Here is a 17223-nt window from a genome sequence, read left to right on the forward strand (position 1 = left end):
CAGAAGTTCCATAAAGTTCACAAAAGATAACTTTATTGCACATTATATTCACAAAGATAAGAAACCATACCACATACTGTATCTCAAGTTTACACAACTTGCACAGAAACTGAGTGATTAAAATGTCTATAAAAGAAAAATAATCCTTTCCAACTATTACATCACAGGGCAGATGTAAATACCCAGGATTTAGGGAGGAATGTAAAAAGCTGAGGAATTCCAAGGGATGAAGCATTAAAAATATTATTTAATTATAAAAATAAATAACAAAAACCAAAACTCACTCACGTGTGTGTCAGACTGTGGGGACCCCCCCCAATTAAAAAAATCAGCTAAATCACTTATGAATCAAGTGCAAGGTGACTTTCAGGAACGAAAGTTCTCTTTTTATATCACACACACACACACACACACACACACACACACACACACTCTTCGGGTGTAAACATTTTAGGTTGGTGTCCACAGACTGTGCTCATTTCAGAGGAACCCTGTGTTGGGCCTTCCATTACTACAAAAAAGACCCAAAAACAATGATGCCCTGAGCATTAAATTTCACCCTGACCATAACGTAAACCTAAAATAAACCCTGAAGGTGGCAGCTTCTTAAGCGACAAACACACACAGAAGACTGGACATGTTTCTGCCCACTTGCGACACAGCAGGACTGTTTTGGCAACAAAAGTTGAATCCAGTAGACAGCATTTTCCCAGATTGACTCCTGAGTGCAATAATCAAATTCAAGTACTTTCGGTCCTTATGAGTTTTTCTGAGAAGAAAAAGACACTATTAAGAAGAATTCGCTTCCACAACAGCCACCATCCCCCATGCACAGGCAGTCTTGCCACTGAATACGGTTTCCAAGCACTGACCTCCATGGTCGTGTAGATCCAGTTGAGCATGGAGGTGACGTTGGAGTAGACTCCGGGGCGGTCTGGACGAGCACAGCCCACACCCCAGCTTACCACACCTGCCAGCTGCCAATATTCTGTCTCGTATGCCAAAGGACCTCCACTATCACCCTAGGATGGAAAAGGAACAAGTGCCCAGGTGATCATTACTGAGGGTATTCCACAAACAGGTACAAACACCACACACCCTGATCCCCAACTGATTGCTTGAATATAATTAAAGAATATTAGGACTGCTGTACAACAGTGTATTATACCATACATTTGTTCCTCTGGGTCCCTGTTATTCATAACTAATTTTCCACTGTTAAAGTCCTTAAATGATTAATTTCAAGGAAAATGATTCCTAAACTAGAACCTAGTCTAAATATTTCCCATTGTCTGTACCTGACACGCGTCTACGTTCCCTGTAAGGAATCCTGCGCAGAGCATTCTGGGAGTGATCATTGTGCTATAGACCACGGTCGAGGAACAGGTGTTACTGTCTATGAGAGTAATATCGGCCTTCTGAAGAGTATTGGACACCTGACCTGTGGAAGAGGAATGAGCAAAGAGGCAAGGTAAGTGGAGAAATGCATGAGTGAAGTGGGTTAAGGTGTAAAATCATTGCAAAGTTCAAAACAAAGATGTCTCCTTCAAATGCAAGAAGTCAGTTTACTGAGAGGCCGGTTAAAACGATCACCGGAAGGCCTGCCTTACCGTCTTCTTTCGTATACCCCCAGCCTGTCACTACCAGGGGGGCTCCGTTCTGCAGGTTCAAGTTATAGGGGGGCAGGCAGATAGGGCGCTTGGAAACTGGTGAAGCAAAAACAGAACCACAGTTTAACCTTTCAATCCATTCCAAATCTAAAAACAGCTGGGTGGCTTCAAATGTTTAAATTACCAGAAGAGACTGCAGCAAAATAAAAAAAAAAAAAAACATGCATGAACATCTCTCCAAAAAAAAAAAAAAAAAAACCTCAATGCAAAACTTTATAGAAGCTGTAAGTTTTATTATGGCCACTAGAGGTCAGGTAATAAAAAGGAGACGTTTGGAACCACAGTGCAGTCAATTGAAAGCCCATTATTACCTACTACATACGGTGATGTCACTGCGAGAAAGCATGTATTTAAAATAAGTACTCTCAAAAAAATTAATGATGTGTATACAAGAACACCAACTACTGTAATATACGGCTGTAGTTTGCTTGTCTCATTTAATCATATTACACCACAAGCAATTTGCCGTTTAATAAAAGAATTTCACTCTTTATTAGGGATGCAAACAAATTAAGCAAAAATGAAGTAAATAGCTTTACTACTCACAAAAAAGCTATTAGCTTGTAATTATAAGATTATAAAACATTTTATGACAACCCAATCCGGCCTAATCCTAATAATGTAATTGGTAGAAAATAATATCTAGTGACAAAAGTATCAGGACTGGACTGGACAAAGGGACCAGGCTTACCTCCCACAGTGATGGGGTTAGTGAGGTGCATCAGGGTAATATCATAGTCGTTAGAGATGGGGTTGTACTGCCCGTTGACAATAATCTTGTCCACGTAGGAGCCTCCCAAAGACACCACGGACGTTTGGCCTGACACAACCCGCCATCGCGTCAGCAGTCTGTCACTGTCAGAGAGACGAGGGGACAAGGAGAGTTAGATGGGAGCCAGAGCCCAGGGAGTCCAGTTTCCTTTGATCCAGTTTTAGCTGCCTGTTTCCCCACACCATGAGGTGTCATGTACTTTTCCTCTGACAGCAAAGGTATTACGTATGCATGCAACAAACTTCAATACAATCAAGGGGCAGATGGTTCAATGAAAGAAAAAAAAAAAAAAAAAAAAAAGTTACATGTACGGGTGACTGGGAACAATTGTTGAATGGGGTCAGTGGCTCAGAGAGACACAGCAATCTTCCTGCATAACTTAACTGGCATTGGTGTTTGGGGAAATCTAACAAAGTAATGTGTTTTGTGCGCTGCATCATTTTTTTTACCAAAGAACTCAGAAGCTGTGCTTCTAAATGTATGGTGGTGCACAGCCAAGTTCAACAATGACAAAAATCAAGCTACTGCATTTTATGTTTAAAATGCATTTATTTAGCAGAACTTTTTATTTAGTGATGTACATTTGAGAAGCAGGATCAGACACCTCCTGGAGCAATTGGGGGTTAAGGGCTTTGCTCAAAGGTCCAACAGTGAAATCATTCTGCTGAACCTGGGATTTGAACTAGCGACCTTCTGACCACAGGCACAGTATCCTAACCTGCTGAGCCACACATTGCTCCCATTTCTACGAACAGTGCTCCAGCGAGCTGTGGTGAGGACAGGACATCCGTGTACCTTTACCTAGAGAAACAGTGCGCAGCCGTTACGACCCAGCTCTCGGACACCAGGGAGCCCCCGCAGGTGTGCTGTCCGTTGTACTGCAGGCTGACTTGCCAGGGCCATTCGTCGATGACAGCGTCAACACCACCCACAATGCGGTCCTTCACTGACTGGTCGCCGCAGTCTGACAAACACACAAACTGGCACAATTAGCTGCTACACAGATGCAGTACATTACAGGTGCTCCTTAACTTATGGGATTACATTCTGATTAACCCATCAAAAGTGAAAAACATCCAAAGTCGAATACATATATGATAATCGATGATATTGATAATCGTAATAATTTTGCTCAATATGATTGTGATCATAAACTTTCATACCGTTTTATCTCTAACCAGTAATAAAAAAGTAAATCAATACAAATTTGATTAAACAGGAAAAAAAAAAAAATGTATGATACGTACTGCATGTTATGTTCATACTCAATAGCTATAGAGACTGGCAACATCCACACAATAATGCTTCTATCGCCCAGCATCAGCAGAGAGTATATGGCATATCGCTAACCCAAGAACAGATAAAAATTCAAAAGGTGACTACTGATTGTGCGTCATTATTGCCATAAAACAAGGAACATCGGTACAGGAAGCCACAGAGGTCAAAGCACTCGAGCTGACTGCCGGCACCGTGAATCACAAGCAGAGCCTCACTGCTATATGACTTGCGGAAACCAGTCTAGGCATGCATGTTGTCGGTCTGCATTCCTGTGGTGGGGCTTTCACACGCAACACAACTTGACACAGTGCCTAACTGCCATGTCATCTAAGCTCATTTCAAAAGACAAGTGAAAAGTAACACCTGTAATGAAACTCACCCGAGCAGGACAGCGAAACCACGGCATTGGTGGAACAAGTCTGGCTGAAAAACCAAATCAGAGTTAGAGATTCATACGTGATACCTGGCACAAATGTGCAGACAGATTCTTTTTAGAGAGAGAAAAAGCATTTCCAATTCTACTTGGGTTCGATTAGATGCAAGCATTTTTTTCGCTGTCCCAAAAAAAAATTAATAAATAAATAAATAATAATTAAAAAAAAAAAACTCATTCATCTGTCGTTCTAAAATGCACGTGAAACTTGTGGAATTGTGCACAGCTGATTAATAGATTTATTACGGATGGAAGGGAAAATGTACCTGGGAGAAAAAGGAGGGAGAAAATTCTATTCCTGACCCTAGGCTATCATTAAAATGCTGTTGTGGTTAGATCATATTGCTATACAATATTTTTAAAATGACTTCAGCTGTAATAGCCAATTTCCAAGGTTAAATAATCAAGGAAGAATGGAAAAGATGCGAGAGAAAAATCAAATACAAACTATGAGGTGAAAATACCTCAGTAAGACAACCATTAATGACAAATGCACGGGGATTAACATGCACTCACCGCTTAACGGCTGTTAGATTGGCAGACGGGGCACTGCTGGATGTGACCGCACTGAAAGTGGAAATTAAATAGGACGGCAAGTCTTGGACGGGTACATTGGTGCTGCTTGGATTGCTGGTGGAGAAGAAACAAAAAGTATATTATTAAATGGGAACATGTAGCTGGAACAGTCGCAATAGGGTAGAATTTACAGATTACCGATCAACGATTTTGTTTTGACGTAAATACAGTACCAGTCAAAAGTCTGGACAAACCAACCGAAAATAGTTTTATTTTTCAACAAGATAACATCATTGTTCTTATGATTATGTAGTAAATATTATCTGGTGAACAAGGACAGAGATGGAGTGCTGTGACAGATGACCTGGGCCCCACAATTTTGAGATGCTGAACAATTCTCTTGGTTGTTGTAATATTTGATACGCATCACTTCATTGACTCGACGTCTTTTAATACAAGGTGAATACTGTAGCTGAAATAGTTTATTGCATTGAAAGCAGGCGTTTCCAGGTGATTATTTGTATTGTATATAAAACATCATAAATCCAATGGACTTTACACTGATGAAGTGCTGGCAGCCATTGTAGTTTAGCAGCTAGCTAAGGGCACACAGTAGCTCCCACTAAGCATGACTGCTGGGACAGACAGGACTTACGTTGTGTAACCCAACTTCTTGCAGGCTAATAGGGAGTGCGCAGCAGTCCAGTCGTCGGCACACACTGTCGTCCAGCCTATCCCAGCGACCTGCACCTGCAGCACACTATTGTTTGACACCAGGCGGACTATAGGGAGGAGTGAGGAAAGGATTAGTGCTTTCAATGGTTTCCCCAGAACAGGCAGTACACCCTGTGTTTTGACCAATAGGTGTTCCCTATAAGCATTCACATGACAGTCAGGTTCTTTGGCCTTTGGTTTTGGATAATCCCATTCTGTCTAATTAAACCAACAGACACATTCGGTATGTTAATGCACAGGATAACATCTCAAAAAGCTGAACCCTTTACATCCTGAGTTGTAAAGTGCCTTTAAGGATGTTCGATTTCTCAATTGACTAGTTACTACCTTGTGTGTGGGGCTTAGAGTCTAACACAGTAAAACACTCTTCCTAGAAGAGCTGCATAGAGGACCTCAAGATGGAGTTACCCCCATTGCCATACCAGGGAAGAGGGTGCGAACAGTCTGGTTAGTCACACATTGCTGTTCATCTTCAGCATCAATGCAGTCTGCCTGCCCGTTGCAAGTCAGTGCCAGAGGGATGAACTTCACCGACTTTGTACAGAAGAAATACTTGCTGTCTATCAGCTGTTTGACTGGTGAGACGAGGCGGGGCGGGGAAGGAGAGACCACCGGATTTTAGTATTAGACAAGTTGTGAAGACAGGACCACGATGCTGATTTTTATCCTGTACAAAACTCTAGGTAACCTTTATTTGCCATTTGCACAAATACATCTGAATTAAGTTCTGGGTCAGCAAATCAATCTTTTGCTTTTAACAGAAAAAAACAGCATGTAATGCTAGTTTGCTAATTTCACTGAAACTGCTAACCTTCTAGTTACAGCCCTCCCCCCCCCCCATTACAGTGACTGAAATGAGCAAACCTGTCCTTTAAAAAGGGACTGGAATGGGAAAATGCAGAAGGACTCACCAAAATATATGGTTACTGCTAGCAGGGCCAGTATGACCAGCACCAACAACACAGTAATGACGGCTTTCCTCCATGCAACTGCCTTCTGTGCCTGGGACCTCGGAGCTGTCATCGCCTTTCTGCGCTTTCCAGGCTGAGGTCCTGTCAAAGGCGTAAAGAAGGGAGGGATGGCGGCGAGAAATGAGTGACATGTTCAAGCGATATCAAAGAGCTGCAGTGTTTAAGAAGATAACCATAGCTAACAAGTCACTTCACACACTTGATAAACTCATGTCTTTGCCCTTTTCAAAGGCTAAAAGCAAGCAGTACAAAAGAAGAGAGCGGTATATCACAGTTTAAGAATTCCCTATTTTACTTTACTGTTATACACTTCTTTATTCTTCTTTTCCTACCATACTGCTTTTTTTTCTCCCTGCATATTTTGACAAGCAAAATCAAGGAAACAGGTGGAAAGCATTTAATTACACAGTAGTACAGTGTATGACTATGTATGTGACAAATAACTTGAAACTGGAGCGCAGGTTTGGACATTCTGACATATGGTAACGAACCATGCCACTGTGCAGCCTGGGTGGTTGTACTTTTCCCCTGTGGTTTCTGATTGAAGGCAGATCAAAGCAGCATTTAACCTTACATGTATGTACTTTGACATAAATAATACCAGCTGTAAAGCTGTTATATGTAATTAGTGTTATACAATGTTGGATTCGTAAATGGGTGGCATGGTCGCACAGTGGGCTTGAGGGTTAAGGGGTTCTAATCCCCAACATTTTGGACGTGTAGTATTGCATGTGCTTCCCACAATTGTACAGGTTCTCTTTTGCAACTAGATGTTATTTATAAAATCGTCCATAATGGTTGGGCACACAGATGTTCACACGTCAACTGACATCACATTCAGGCCAATTCCCTGCCTTGCTCCCTGTAATAGGCTCCAGGACACCAACACCCTGTCCAGGAGGCAGGCGGATGCACGGACGAACAGATTGATATAAAACAGCTGTATAAATTTGGGTTAAATAATTCAGCAGACAGACAAATGTACAATTGTGAAATGCTGCAATGATACAGTAGATACCTAACAATACATAGAGACAATAGTGCTTCATACAAAGCTATGGCATGACACAAGTGTGCACCTTCATAACATATTTAGCCAAGATGCCTTACCTTGTGTATTCTCAGGGTTGAGTGGAGTGGCACTCTCAGCAGACACTACCTCAACCTAAAACACAAACACACACAGTCAAAGATAATCATGATCAAAAGGAAATGGCACAAATGCGATTATCCAAAAGGCCAAGCTTTTAAAAAGGAGGGGAAAACAGGTTTGTCATGACAAAACCCAGATCAGAGTTTTTAAATCAAAACTCACGAATCATGTCACTACTGTTTAATTAGCAGAGAAAACTACCGCCCCAACAATAATTTCACAATACTTGGGCTAGCAATTAAGAGTTTATTTTGAAGCCTATGGGTTCTGCCATATTTTATTAAGCTATTAGTTGTATACTTAAGACATTAAAAAGTCACTTGTCATTGATACCGTCTACTTTGCCATATTAGTAGTAAAGTAGATTCTTCTTCTAAGGGTTTTTCCCAACTTCGGTGTTACAATAAAAGCAAAATGTGAAGTTTAGTAAATCCTGCATAACACTTAAAAGGCATGAGTTAGCCTTTTGAGATTTTAACCCAACCACAAACCAGCTCTCCAACCCCAAAAGTACCTCATTGGTCTAAGGGCTCATTGTGAAATATGACAAAAGTTCAATGGAGAACAGAAACTGGACAGCCCTTGTAAAAAGAAAAAGAAAAAGAAAAAAAAAAAACAAACCACCATCCTTACAGGCCACCACAAACCCTTTTTAACGGAGGCATAAATCAGACCTTCCCATATCGGAAAATTTGTTGACCGTTAAGGGGTGGGAAGTCTGAGTAATATACAAGACCGAAGCGGTCCCATGCAACGGCGCAAACAGCTGCTCATTATCATAAACATTATGAAGTAATTAGACAATGGTTTACAGGTTAAGGTACCACCCAAATCAGTGCCATAAATTAACAGCCAAAACACCTACAGAATCATGGACAACGTGCATATACAATCTCTACGGTACATCAAATAAAATTCAGGACAGACAAATTATTCAATACGGAACAAGATGCAAGCACAAATCTAATATGCTCTTGAAGCTAAACTATACATCTCACTGTGGAACATTCAGTAAAAATACCATGCAGAGGTAGCTACTGTAGGACAAAACTTGCTACTTCTCCACTTGCAGTTCCTTACTGGGGGAAGGGAGAATAATTTCTTCTGTGGGATCCTCAAAATGCGATATCATTCCCTAACTAAACTGCATACATCGGAGGAGGGACAAGAGATGAATTAATGTTGAGACAACAATCACAAAATAAAAAAAAAATTAAAAAAAACTAAAAAAAACACAGGAAGTGAAACATCTACATGATCAGGCAAATGCAAAGCAAATTCATGTGTCATAGAAAAAGCAGGCATGAGCAAGACCAAGATGGAAAATAAGTTTGAGGTTTGGGGGGGGGGTTACTAGTAGCAAAAATAAGAAATGAATCAAAAGAAAAAAAAAAGCAGTGTGCACACTGGAAAAGGTGATTGGTAGCTGTGACCGAGATGGAGGCAGGGCGGAGCAGGTACAGACAAGCTGGTTTGCATAACCTGAATGTCTGGTTTGTGATGAGCTCCAGCCCCAGTGTAGACAGCCAACAGTGTGTAGCAAAACCATGTACTGTTGTCATGCCAACAACCCCAGCAAAGGTCAAGTTACTCATTTTTCTGTACCTCATTCAGTAAACATCTAAAGACAAATTGTTGAAATGTACAGTCAACCTGGACAAACTGGAAATAGCATTAATGCTATGGAATGAAGAAAAAAAAAATCTGTACCTTTTGCACCATTATCATACTTTATTATCGTTCTCCAGTAACCTATAGTGCCAATAGTTTTATATTATATGCAAAAGTGGAGTCATATACATGGGAACTATAGAGGCAAAGCTGACCAGCCACTCAGAACAGGAGCAACCTCATTAAAATGCACATTCATCTCTCACCTGTGCCTAAACAATCCACAGCTACTGGTTTTTCCTGTTGAATGGTTCTCAACTGAATGAGCAGTCATGTTTTCAGAAACCAGTGTCATGAAGCAGTGCAAGGTCGGGGAGTGACAAACCAGGTTTGAGCATTATGTGAAATGTTTCTCAAACTCTCAGTAAAAAGGAAAAAAAAAGATGTATAGCAGAGCCAGATATCCTGACGTGGCTGAGCTGGCATAAAATCAGGTGAACCAGTCCCATAACAATTCACTTGGTGACAGGCTTAAAAATTACACAAAACATTTTTATCCAGTTTTTTAAATAAATTTGGTCTTCGTGATACCAAGCGTTAAAGAGAAAGAAAAATATGCCTCTCAACAGTACTTTTCCTCTGATTGATCCAACACCCCCTCACAGTGTAACAAAATGTGTGTGTATCGCTTGCTGAGAACACTGGGGGGGGGAGACAGACTACCCAGGCCCACCTGTGCTGCCGCAGTAGAAAAGTTTAAAAGCACAACAATGTATGCAAAAACCTATTGTATATATCACACACACACACACACACACACACACACACACACACACACACACTTACATTCCAGTCATGAACAATTGAGACAACAGTTATAACCATGTCACACTTCTCTCTCCACCTGTCTAGACTGCCCCCCACCCACACCCCCGAATCGTTTTAAACATTGTGGGCAAAGGAGCCAAACTTACCGCCATTGTGGCTCCTTCTCACCCGTGGGCCCTCCAAAAGATGAAGTCAAGCCGACAAATCCCTTTCTAATGCAATCCGACAAAAGACTTGGCTCAGCTCTCAGCTCTCCAAATCACATCAATTTTCCTTTCTTCCTCCACTTGTCTTTTTGTCCTGTTACTCCTGGGGGACTCAAGCCTGTCCTTTATGCATGTCTCCCTCAGGCATCCTTCCAAAGCTTCTGTAAATATCTTGCAGACCTATGACAGCAGCTAGCCTTCACCCAACAGCAATAAGCAGAAGAACTTCCCTGTAATAAGACACCACCGATTCCCGCCTCACCTCTACCTACCAGCCTCTTCCTTGTGGCGGAACTATGTCACCTAGCCAACACAGAGCTTCCCTCTCTGGGTGTGGCCTCCTCTTCATGGTAAAGCTAAGTACACTTTGTTTTTAAGCGCACAGTAAGGACAGGGTCAGTGACTGAAGATTTTCAGTGTAAAACAAACAGTCTTCATTTTCTGTTTTGCAGCTTCCATTCTGAGAAACCGATTGACAGATTCACAGGGCTGGAGTGGGACTGAGTTTTTAAGCCCAGCAGAGCAACATCCCAGATCAGCTGCTGGTAAATTTTGTTGCGGGGGTGGGGTGTGGTGGTAAAGTTTATCGAACAGGGGGTGAAATATTTATTCTTTTCAGTTCCACAATTTGTCTAGATCAGGTGCGCCCACCTAGGAATCCGCACCACCAACCTCCAAGTCAGCTAGTGTTGACATAAAATTGCATTTCCTCATCACCAGCCCAGCTCATTGGGAATTCTCCCAGTTATCCACTCTGACATCATATATTCATTATTTCATTTAACTTAAAAAAAAAAAAAAAAAAAAAACGTTTTGGGTCTTTTTTTTTTACAAAAGGGACTGCACTCTCTCAACTAAACAGAATACAATACTTGCTTTATCAAAACTATAGCTGGTTCTCTTTTTACAATGGTACTTTAACTAATCCCTGCAATTCCAGACATTATGGGATCCAACCACGTAAAACTCCTTAAATCTCAGTTGTAAATTTCACATACACGTTGCTTACATTTAAGTTTCACCGACAGCTAGCCTGGGCAATGCTAACCTTCCTTAAACTCATGTCCCACTACCACTAGTTATACAGGTAGATAAGGTACTTTTTGGTATGACTTTGCACAAAATCCAGACACATATTGTATCTCACGGTGCTGAAAATGACCTTGGTACCGAAGACAAAAGTCATTTTCAGCTACACACGCCGACCAATCACTGTGGGTGAAGCTGAACCGCTCCACAGATGATACATTACCTTTACCATCATTCTCCGTGCCAGGTGTAGAGAGATGTACAGGGACATTTTTTCCATGAAAATATTTAGTTTTCCCAAGACCATTATACTGAAATGCACATTCGTTGCATTGACATCTAATTAGATTCACTTTGATTGGACCATTCAATGACGATCTAAGGTACAGCATGAGATTTTTTTGAGAGACAAGTTACTTAGCATCTCTACACAAACCTGTATAAAGCCAGTCAATTAAAAATTAAAGAATTAAATTATCTGTATTTTTGGCCCTTTTCGACTGGGTCTAACGAAGCCCTCACATTATAAAAGTAATGATGGGTAAGTTTCTTCCAGCCATGGCATGAAGAAATAAAGCATTTTTGAAGGCAAAAGGGGAACCAACCTGGTACTACCAATATTTACCAAAAGTGGCCAGTGAGTGTTTATATAGCATTGAATATCCAATATTTGACAAATATTTGCGTACTTTTTTGGTGAACTCGAAGGTCTCAAAGTTAAAAGGAAGAACTGAATTATGTGAAGCTGTTATGCTACTTCTATGCTTGGAGATAAGCACTGATGATATGAACTGAAATCCAATCACCTACCTTTTGACCACTCTCCTCATATGAATCTTGTATCTGACTTTACCTTTGACACTTAGCTTTTATGGACCACCTGTAACATGCAATTATGGTACAGTACATCGAGTTAATACGTTAGGTATAAAAACCGCGTAACAGGATGTCAGCAACAAAATTGTCCATCCAAATTACGCAGAAACTTGAAAACAAATGAGTCTTAAATGGTATGGACTTGAAAACTGGAATTATGTGAATAAGTATACAAAAAGGGGACTGATGAAGTCCAACATTCTTGACAATGTTTGACCTGTGCTCCTCCCTACTCTCCTGATGATTAGGTAACTTTACTCAACATTCCATTTACTTGTTACATCCTTATTCCCATCTGGGACACAAAATTAGGACGATTTGGCCTGAATTTCAGGAAGATGGCATTTAATTTTCAGCAACTATGAGCTCTCTGCCTCCCCCTTTTATTAAAGCGGTTGCTCCCCAAACCTTAATTCCTGTCCGACAAGCTACAAACATCTAGTTTTAACATCCCTGACATATTTCCTAACAAGAAGCGTTCTAGCAAGAACAAGGAAAATTCTCTTGTCTCCTACACATTTGTTAACAGGAACGTCCCAGACACACACTTCTGTTTACCCAGTGAACACAATGAGAAACCGCAGAGGATTCTCTCTTTCGGTAGATTAGCTGGCATCTCACTGCTGCTACACACACCTGCAAGTGTTTAATACACACATGTATTATATACACCAGTGTCACCTGCATCTTTACACCTTGGCACGGAACGGAATATTAAACAACAGTATCAGAAAGACCAAAAAGACTTAAACAACCGCTGCACATCAACTCATTTGTGTTCTCATTTCGAAAGAGACCCAAATAGCCAAGATCTCCATTGAGTAAAGTTGAAAGACTAATAGTTATGTAATAGTTCCACTGTTATCACTATTATAGATCTGCATGTAGAGTTCTTGTGACAGAAAAAGGTATAACAATGGGACCATTATGAGCACAGAATACAAGGAAAAACATCCAGATTCAAGCCAATATGCAAGAGCCAAATAAGTTTCAAATCCTTCATTAAAGCTGTTTGAACTCGTGCAGCCATTAAAGAATGACATACAATCTACTTTCTTCAGAAATAAAACAGGTTCATCTTTTCGTCTCTTACTAAAGCCTCTTCAGAAGCACAGGACAGTTTCAAAAGACCAAATAAGAATTAATTTAATATAGTTTCATACACTCACAATGTGCTTTACTTACATATAACAATATTCCAATGCGTCTCTGCGAAGAAAAAGATTTATGATTATAATGTAATGGGTATTCTCCCTGTTTCTTCCCTCTTCACCTTAAGATGTTTGCATTGGTATGAATCCTTCATACACTCAGATCCAGCCATTTGAAGAATGGACTGAACTGCTTTTACTACTAATAAAATAGTGTACCACCTTTGAGGCAGGAACAAGCACCATGCCCTCCTCTTTCCTCCTGTCTAGCTCAGCCCCTCCTGTCCACCTCTCCCATTTCTCATTGGGCTGCAGCTCTAAGGTGACACTTCCACACTATCAAAGACGCCTCCTTTCATCACCAAGACATCTTCCTTCTTCACCACTCCCCCTGCTCATCTTTCTTGTGCTATGTGCTGGATAGCCTCAACGCATGGTTATGCATTTAGAAGTCTCATAAACACTACCCCCCCAGCAGTACTGCTTCAGAAGTCATCCAATGCACTACTCAACCTTTTTCCGTGAAGTTTTTTTGAATGAGTGCTCCAAGAAAACTATTGTGTGGTATTGAAACATACAAAAAAAAAAAAAAACAACAAAAGCTCACCATTGTAAAACTGATATACCCGCTTTAATTATTCAGAATCTAGTCAGAAAAGGTTGACATTCAGGCACACAGGTCAAAGACTGATACACAGCTACATCCAGGCAGGAAAGTCAGTAAACACTGACCATCCGACGTTTTTCATAGTTTTAGAATGGCTTAACTAAAAAGAAGATGCTTTTGGTAACACCGTGTCACCCCTAAAACAATCTACGTACAGAAAGCAGAGAAAACTCTTAGGCTCAAGAACCTAGCTGCAATCCTCGGGGATTTTACCCTTCTTTAAATGACCAGCCATGTTACATGGCGGTGGGGAAGAAAGGGGAGAAAAGAAATACTTTTGACGTTGGAGTGCTGGGAACCGCACTGCTACAAGTCAAGTGGACTTACCCGTTTGCGGGAAATTCAGAGACAGATGATCTTTAGTAAATGTAAAGGGAATTAATTTTACAAGAATAGCTATGGGGCCTAAATGAATAGAATATTCCCTTAACCCTCATATTTATTGTTTTTTCCGTTTAGAAAATCGCCGAATCAGAGATGCTGTTGTGCCTGTTTATGATCATTTTTGATTATTGCCATACTTCCTATGCAGTGTACTCATACTGTCGTTAACGCATTTCTTACGTTTACTCGAGACCCGTTTATTCCATACGTTAAATAATTCAGTGCAAAATGTAACCACGAAGAATTACGTTTTCGATTAACATCATAATGGTATTAATGGAAAAATTTAAATGAATTATCGGTTTACCTCAAGTCACACCGTACTCACCAACACCAACATTAGATATACACAAACGATCCAATCCAAAGACGCGTAAAGCGTACTTTTTACCTCTATATTTTTTAACGCATGAACACGCCCATATCTAATTCACAGCTGGCAAAAGCCTAGTTAGTCCTAATTAACTTGGTTGATTTGGCGGGAAACCACGCCCGCTTCTCGAGACGGCGTGATGCGCGTGCTGGAAATTCTTTAGTAGTGTTCAGTTTATGTATACTTGAGACGTTTAAGTTACCATATGACAGGCAGCTGAAACTCTCGGTACAACGACTCATTTCCAATAGTCCATAGAAAAATGACTGTCTCATTAAATTTCGACGAACTACGGTCATTTCAGATGACGAGTTATCCAGGGTTGCCAACTTTAGTCAGCTGGCTGGCGTGAGACTGAATCTGAGACAAGTATGCGCACGTTTTTACATGTATGTCAGAGGTGTATTACTTCGTAGATCCACCCTAAATAATGGAGAAATAGTTGTATTGTAATCTACTTTTGAGCCATTTAAGCTTAGTTGGTGAATGGGTAATTTAGTGTCCTTCTCATGATTTAAAATAAACATGAAAGGTCACACAACACTCTCACAGTTAAAACCATAGTACTGTACTAGTTCTCGAAAGTTGGTCGAATATCGGGCAAAGATCTAGGGCTGCCGCGATTAAGCGACGTGTTCGATGACGTACGTAACGCAGAAAATGCGTCAACGTCGCATCGGTTTTGATTTACCAAAACAGTCTCATGAGAAGTGAACCGCTATCCGAATTCCATAACCATGAAGTTATGCCACATTTCTAAAGATTACGTTTGGGCATCACAATACGCATCTCATTAACAAGCACACCAGTAATCTGCTTATCGAATTGTGGGCGAAAACACAGTACTGTACGTATAGTGCCGAAAACCCGGCGTCTTATGTAAAGCTCTGTGATGACATGCAGTTAACTTAAACGGTCAATTTAATATTCTGGAGGAAAATTAATTGTTTAAATTAATCGACCAATTGGTAAAATAGTCGATAGATTAATCAGTAGAAAAATAGTCATTACTGGCAGCCCTACAAAGATCAAACATCTGTTTGATGTAAACTTCTGCCATTTATTGGTTTTATCACGCATATAAATGGCTGGTGTTCTGACTGAAGTTGTTTCCTATTACAGGAAGGTGATACAAATGGAAAAACTACTGTCCGCTATGAACATTGTCCACAATCTAGCATTTCAACTAAACCAAGTGAGAACCCCGGAATTTTAATTCTACTCATTCAGAACGATAGTCGAAGAACTTATATGTGAAATAATGAACAGTCAGTGTAATGTAGGCCTAACTGTACGTCAGTAAATTGTATGTTTTTCTCTGGTCTAATCTGCGTCTGTGATGTCATGCATTTTAAATAATTAACCCTACCACTAGAGATATAAAAAGCAGGATGTGTGGTTGTGAGTTTTCTCCTTTCCTGATCTCAAGTGACTCTTCTCAGTGCACAGGATGGGAAATCCCCGTTACGGAATCAGTGCTCCAGGGAAAGCTGAGTCCCCTGTGTCCCTCAGCTATGGGGAAAGGGATAGGCCTGTTTCCTCTTAATTCAATAACTGTCAGAGAACATATATTTGGTTTCTCCCATCTACATCCTTTTGTACATGTCTGCTGCTGTAATTGTCTTGGTCTGTTTTTCACTTCTCTGTTCTGGAATAGCTCTCACACTCCCTCTGGTCAAGAGCTTTTCTGTAAAAATATGGGTTATAAAACATGTAGTGCACAAGTTTTAATGCAGAGCATAGTTAATGATAATGCAAACCAGGTCAACCTTCATGCCCAGTTAATCATTACCTTCTTCGGATGGGAATGAAAGTGTCGAAACTCTGTGTTTTTTGTCCTGGTCCTAGAACCCAACACAAACTCTTGTACACACCAGCTGTATTGCTTTACTATTCAGTGTCTGTACATGCATTAATATGAAACGGCTTCACAGTAGACCTTTTTAATTACCTTTAAAGGATTCATGGGAGGGGGGGGGGGTTAGAAGGTGTTGTGTTTTACACCCCCCCCCCCCCCGTCCCTAACTTCTATTATTTCATTCAGGTTGCATTTGCAGTTTCATCATCAAAAAGCATGTGAGCAAGCATGAGGTAGTCCGTGTCTCTCCCCACTTTTTGATCTAATTACGTTTGTCTGTTGCCAATAGCTGTATTGCAACCCTGTTGTGTGTGTGTGTGTGAGGCATGAATACCCTGGCAGATTTAGGGGGGTGGGGGTGGGGGGCAGCATTTTATTGGGGCCCTCGAAAATGGAAAATGTTAATTTATACGCTTGGGGTACTACATACAGTAATTATTACTGCTATTTGCTACAGAAAAATGTGACCATGGCCCTGGGAGAATTCTAATTATGTAAACATTCAGTATTATAAACAGAATTTAACTTGACCTTATATGGCTATCTGATAACCAAGTTAAATGTCTGCCAAGTAAGCTGCATTTGTTTAGCATATTATTTAAACAGACTGCTCAGAGTTGAATTACAGCACACATGACTTTCCAGTTATCGATTTTCTGTTATACTAGTGTTTTCTTTAGACTATGATCTCATTCAGTTAGAATTGCACATG

General features: G+C 40.6%; 1 protein-coding gene across 3 annotated transcripts; it reads right to left on the reverse strand.

Moving 5' to 3' along the window:
• Positions 1-11: 11 nt before the first annotated feature.
• On the reverse strand, positions 12-14702 carry LOC125711923 (transmembrane protease serine 4-like). 3 transcript variants are annotated; one of them, XM_048981365.1, is made up of 13 exons: positions 14609-14702; positions 7486-7540; positions 6316-6456; positions 5827-5979; positions 5325-5451; positions 4670-4783; positions 4100-4143; positions 3244-3406; positions 2362-2525; positions 1611-1706; positions 1299-1441; positions 873-1022; positions 12-769 (listed from the first exon to the last, which is right to left on the reverse strand). In XM_048981365.1, exons 1-13 carry the CDS (start codon positions 14618-14620, stop codon positions 758-760), a joined length of 1374 nt encoding a protein of 457 aa, XP_048837322.1. In that variant the 5' UTR covers positions 14621-14702; the 3' UTR covers positions 12-757. The 3 variants fall into 3 exon arrangements, with proteins under 3 accessions (XP_048837322.1, XP_048837324.1, XP_048837323.1); XM_048981367.1 differs by having other exon boundaries at positions 14588-14683; XM_048981366.1 differs by lacking the exon at positions 14609-14702 and adding an exon at positions 10114-10671.
• Positions 14703-17223: the final 2521 nt, after the last annotated feature.

Source organism: Brienomyrus brachyistius, chromosome 17 (genome assembly GCF_023856365.1).
Source record: "Brienomyrus brachyistius isolate T26 chromosome 17, BBRACH_0.4, whole genome shotgun sequence".
Taxonomy (NCBI): Eukaryota; Metazoa; Chordata; class Actinopteri; order Osteoglossiformes; family Mormyridae; genus Brienomyrus; species Brienomyrus brachyistius.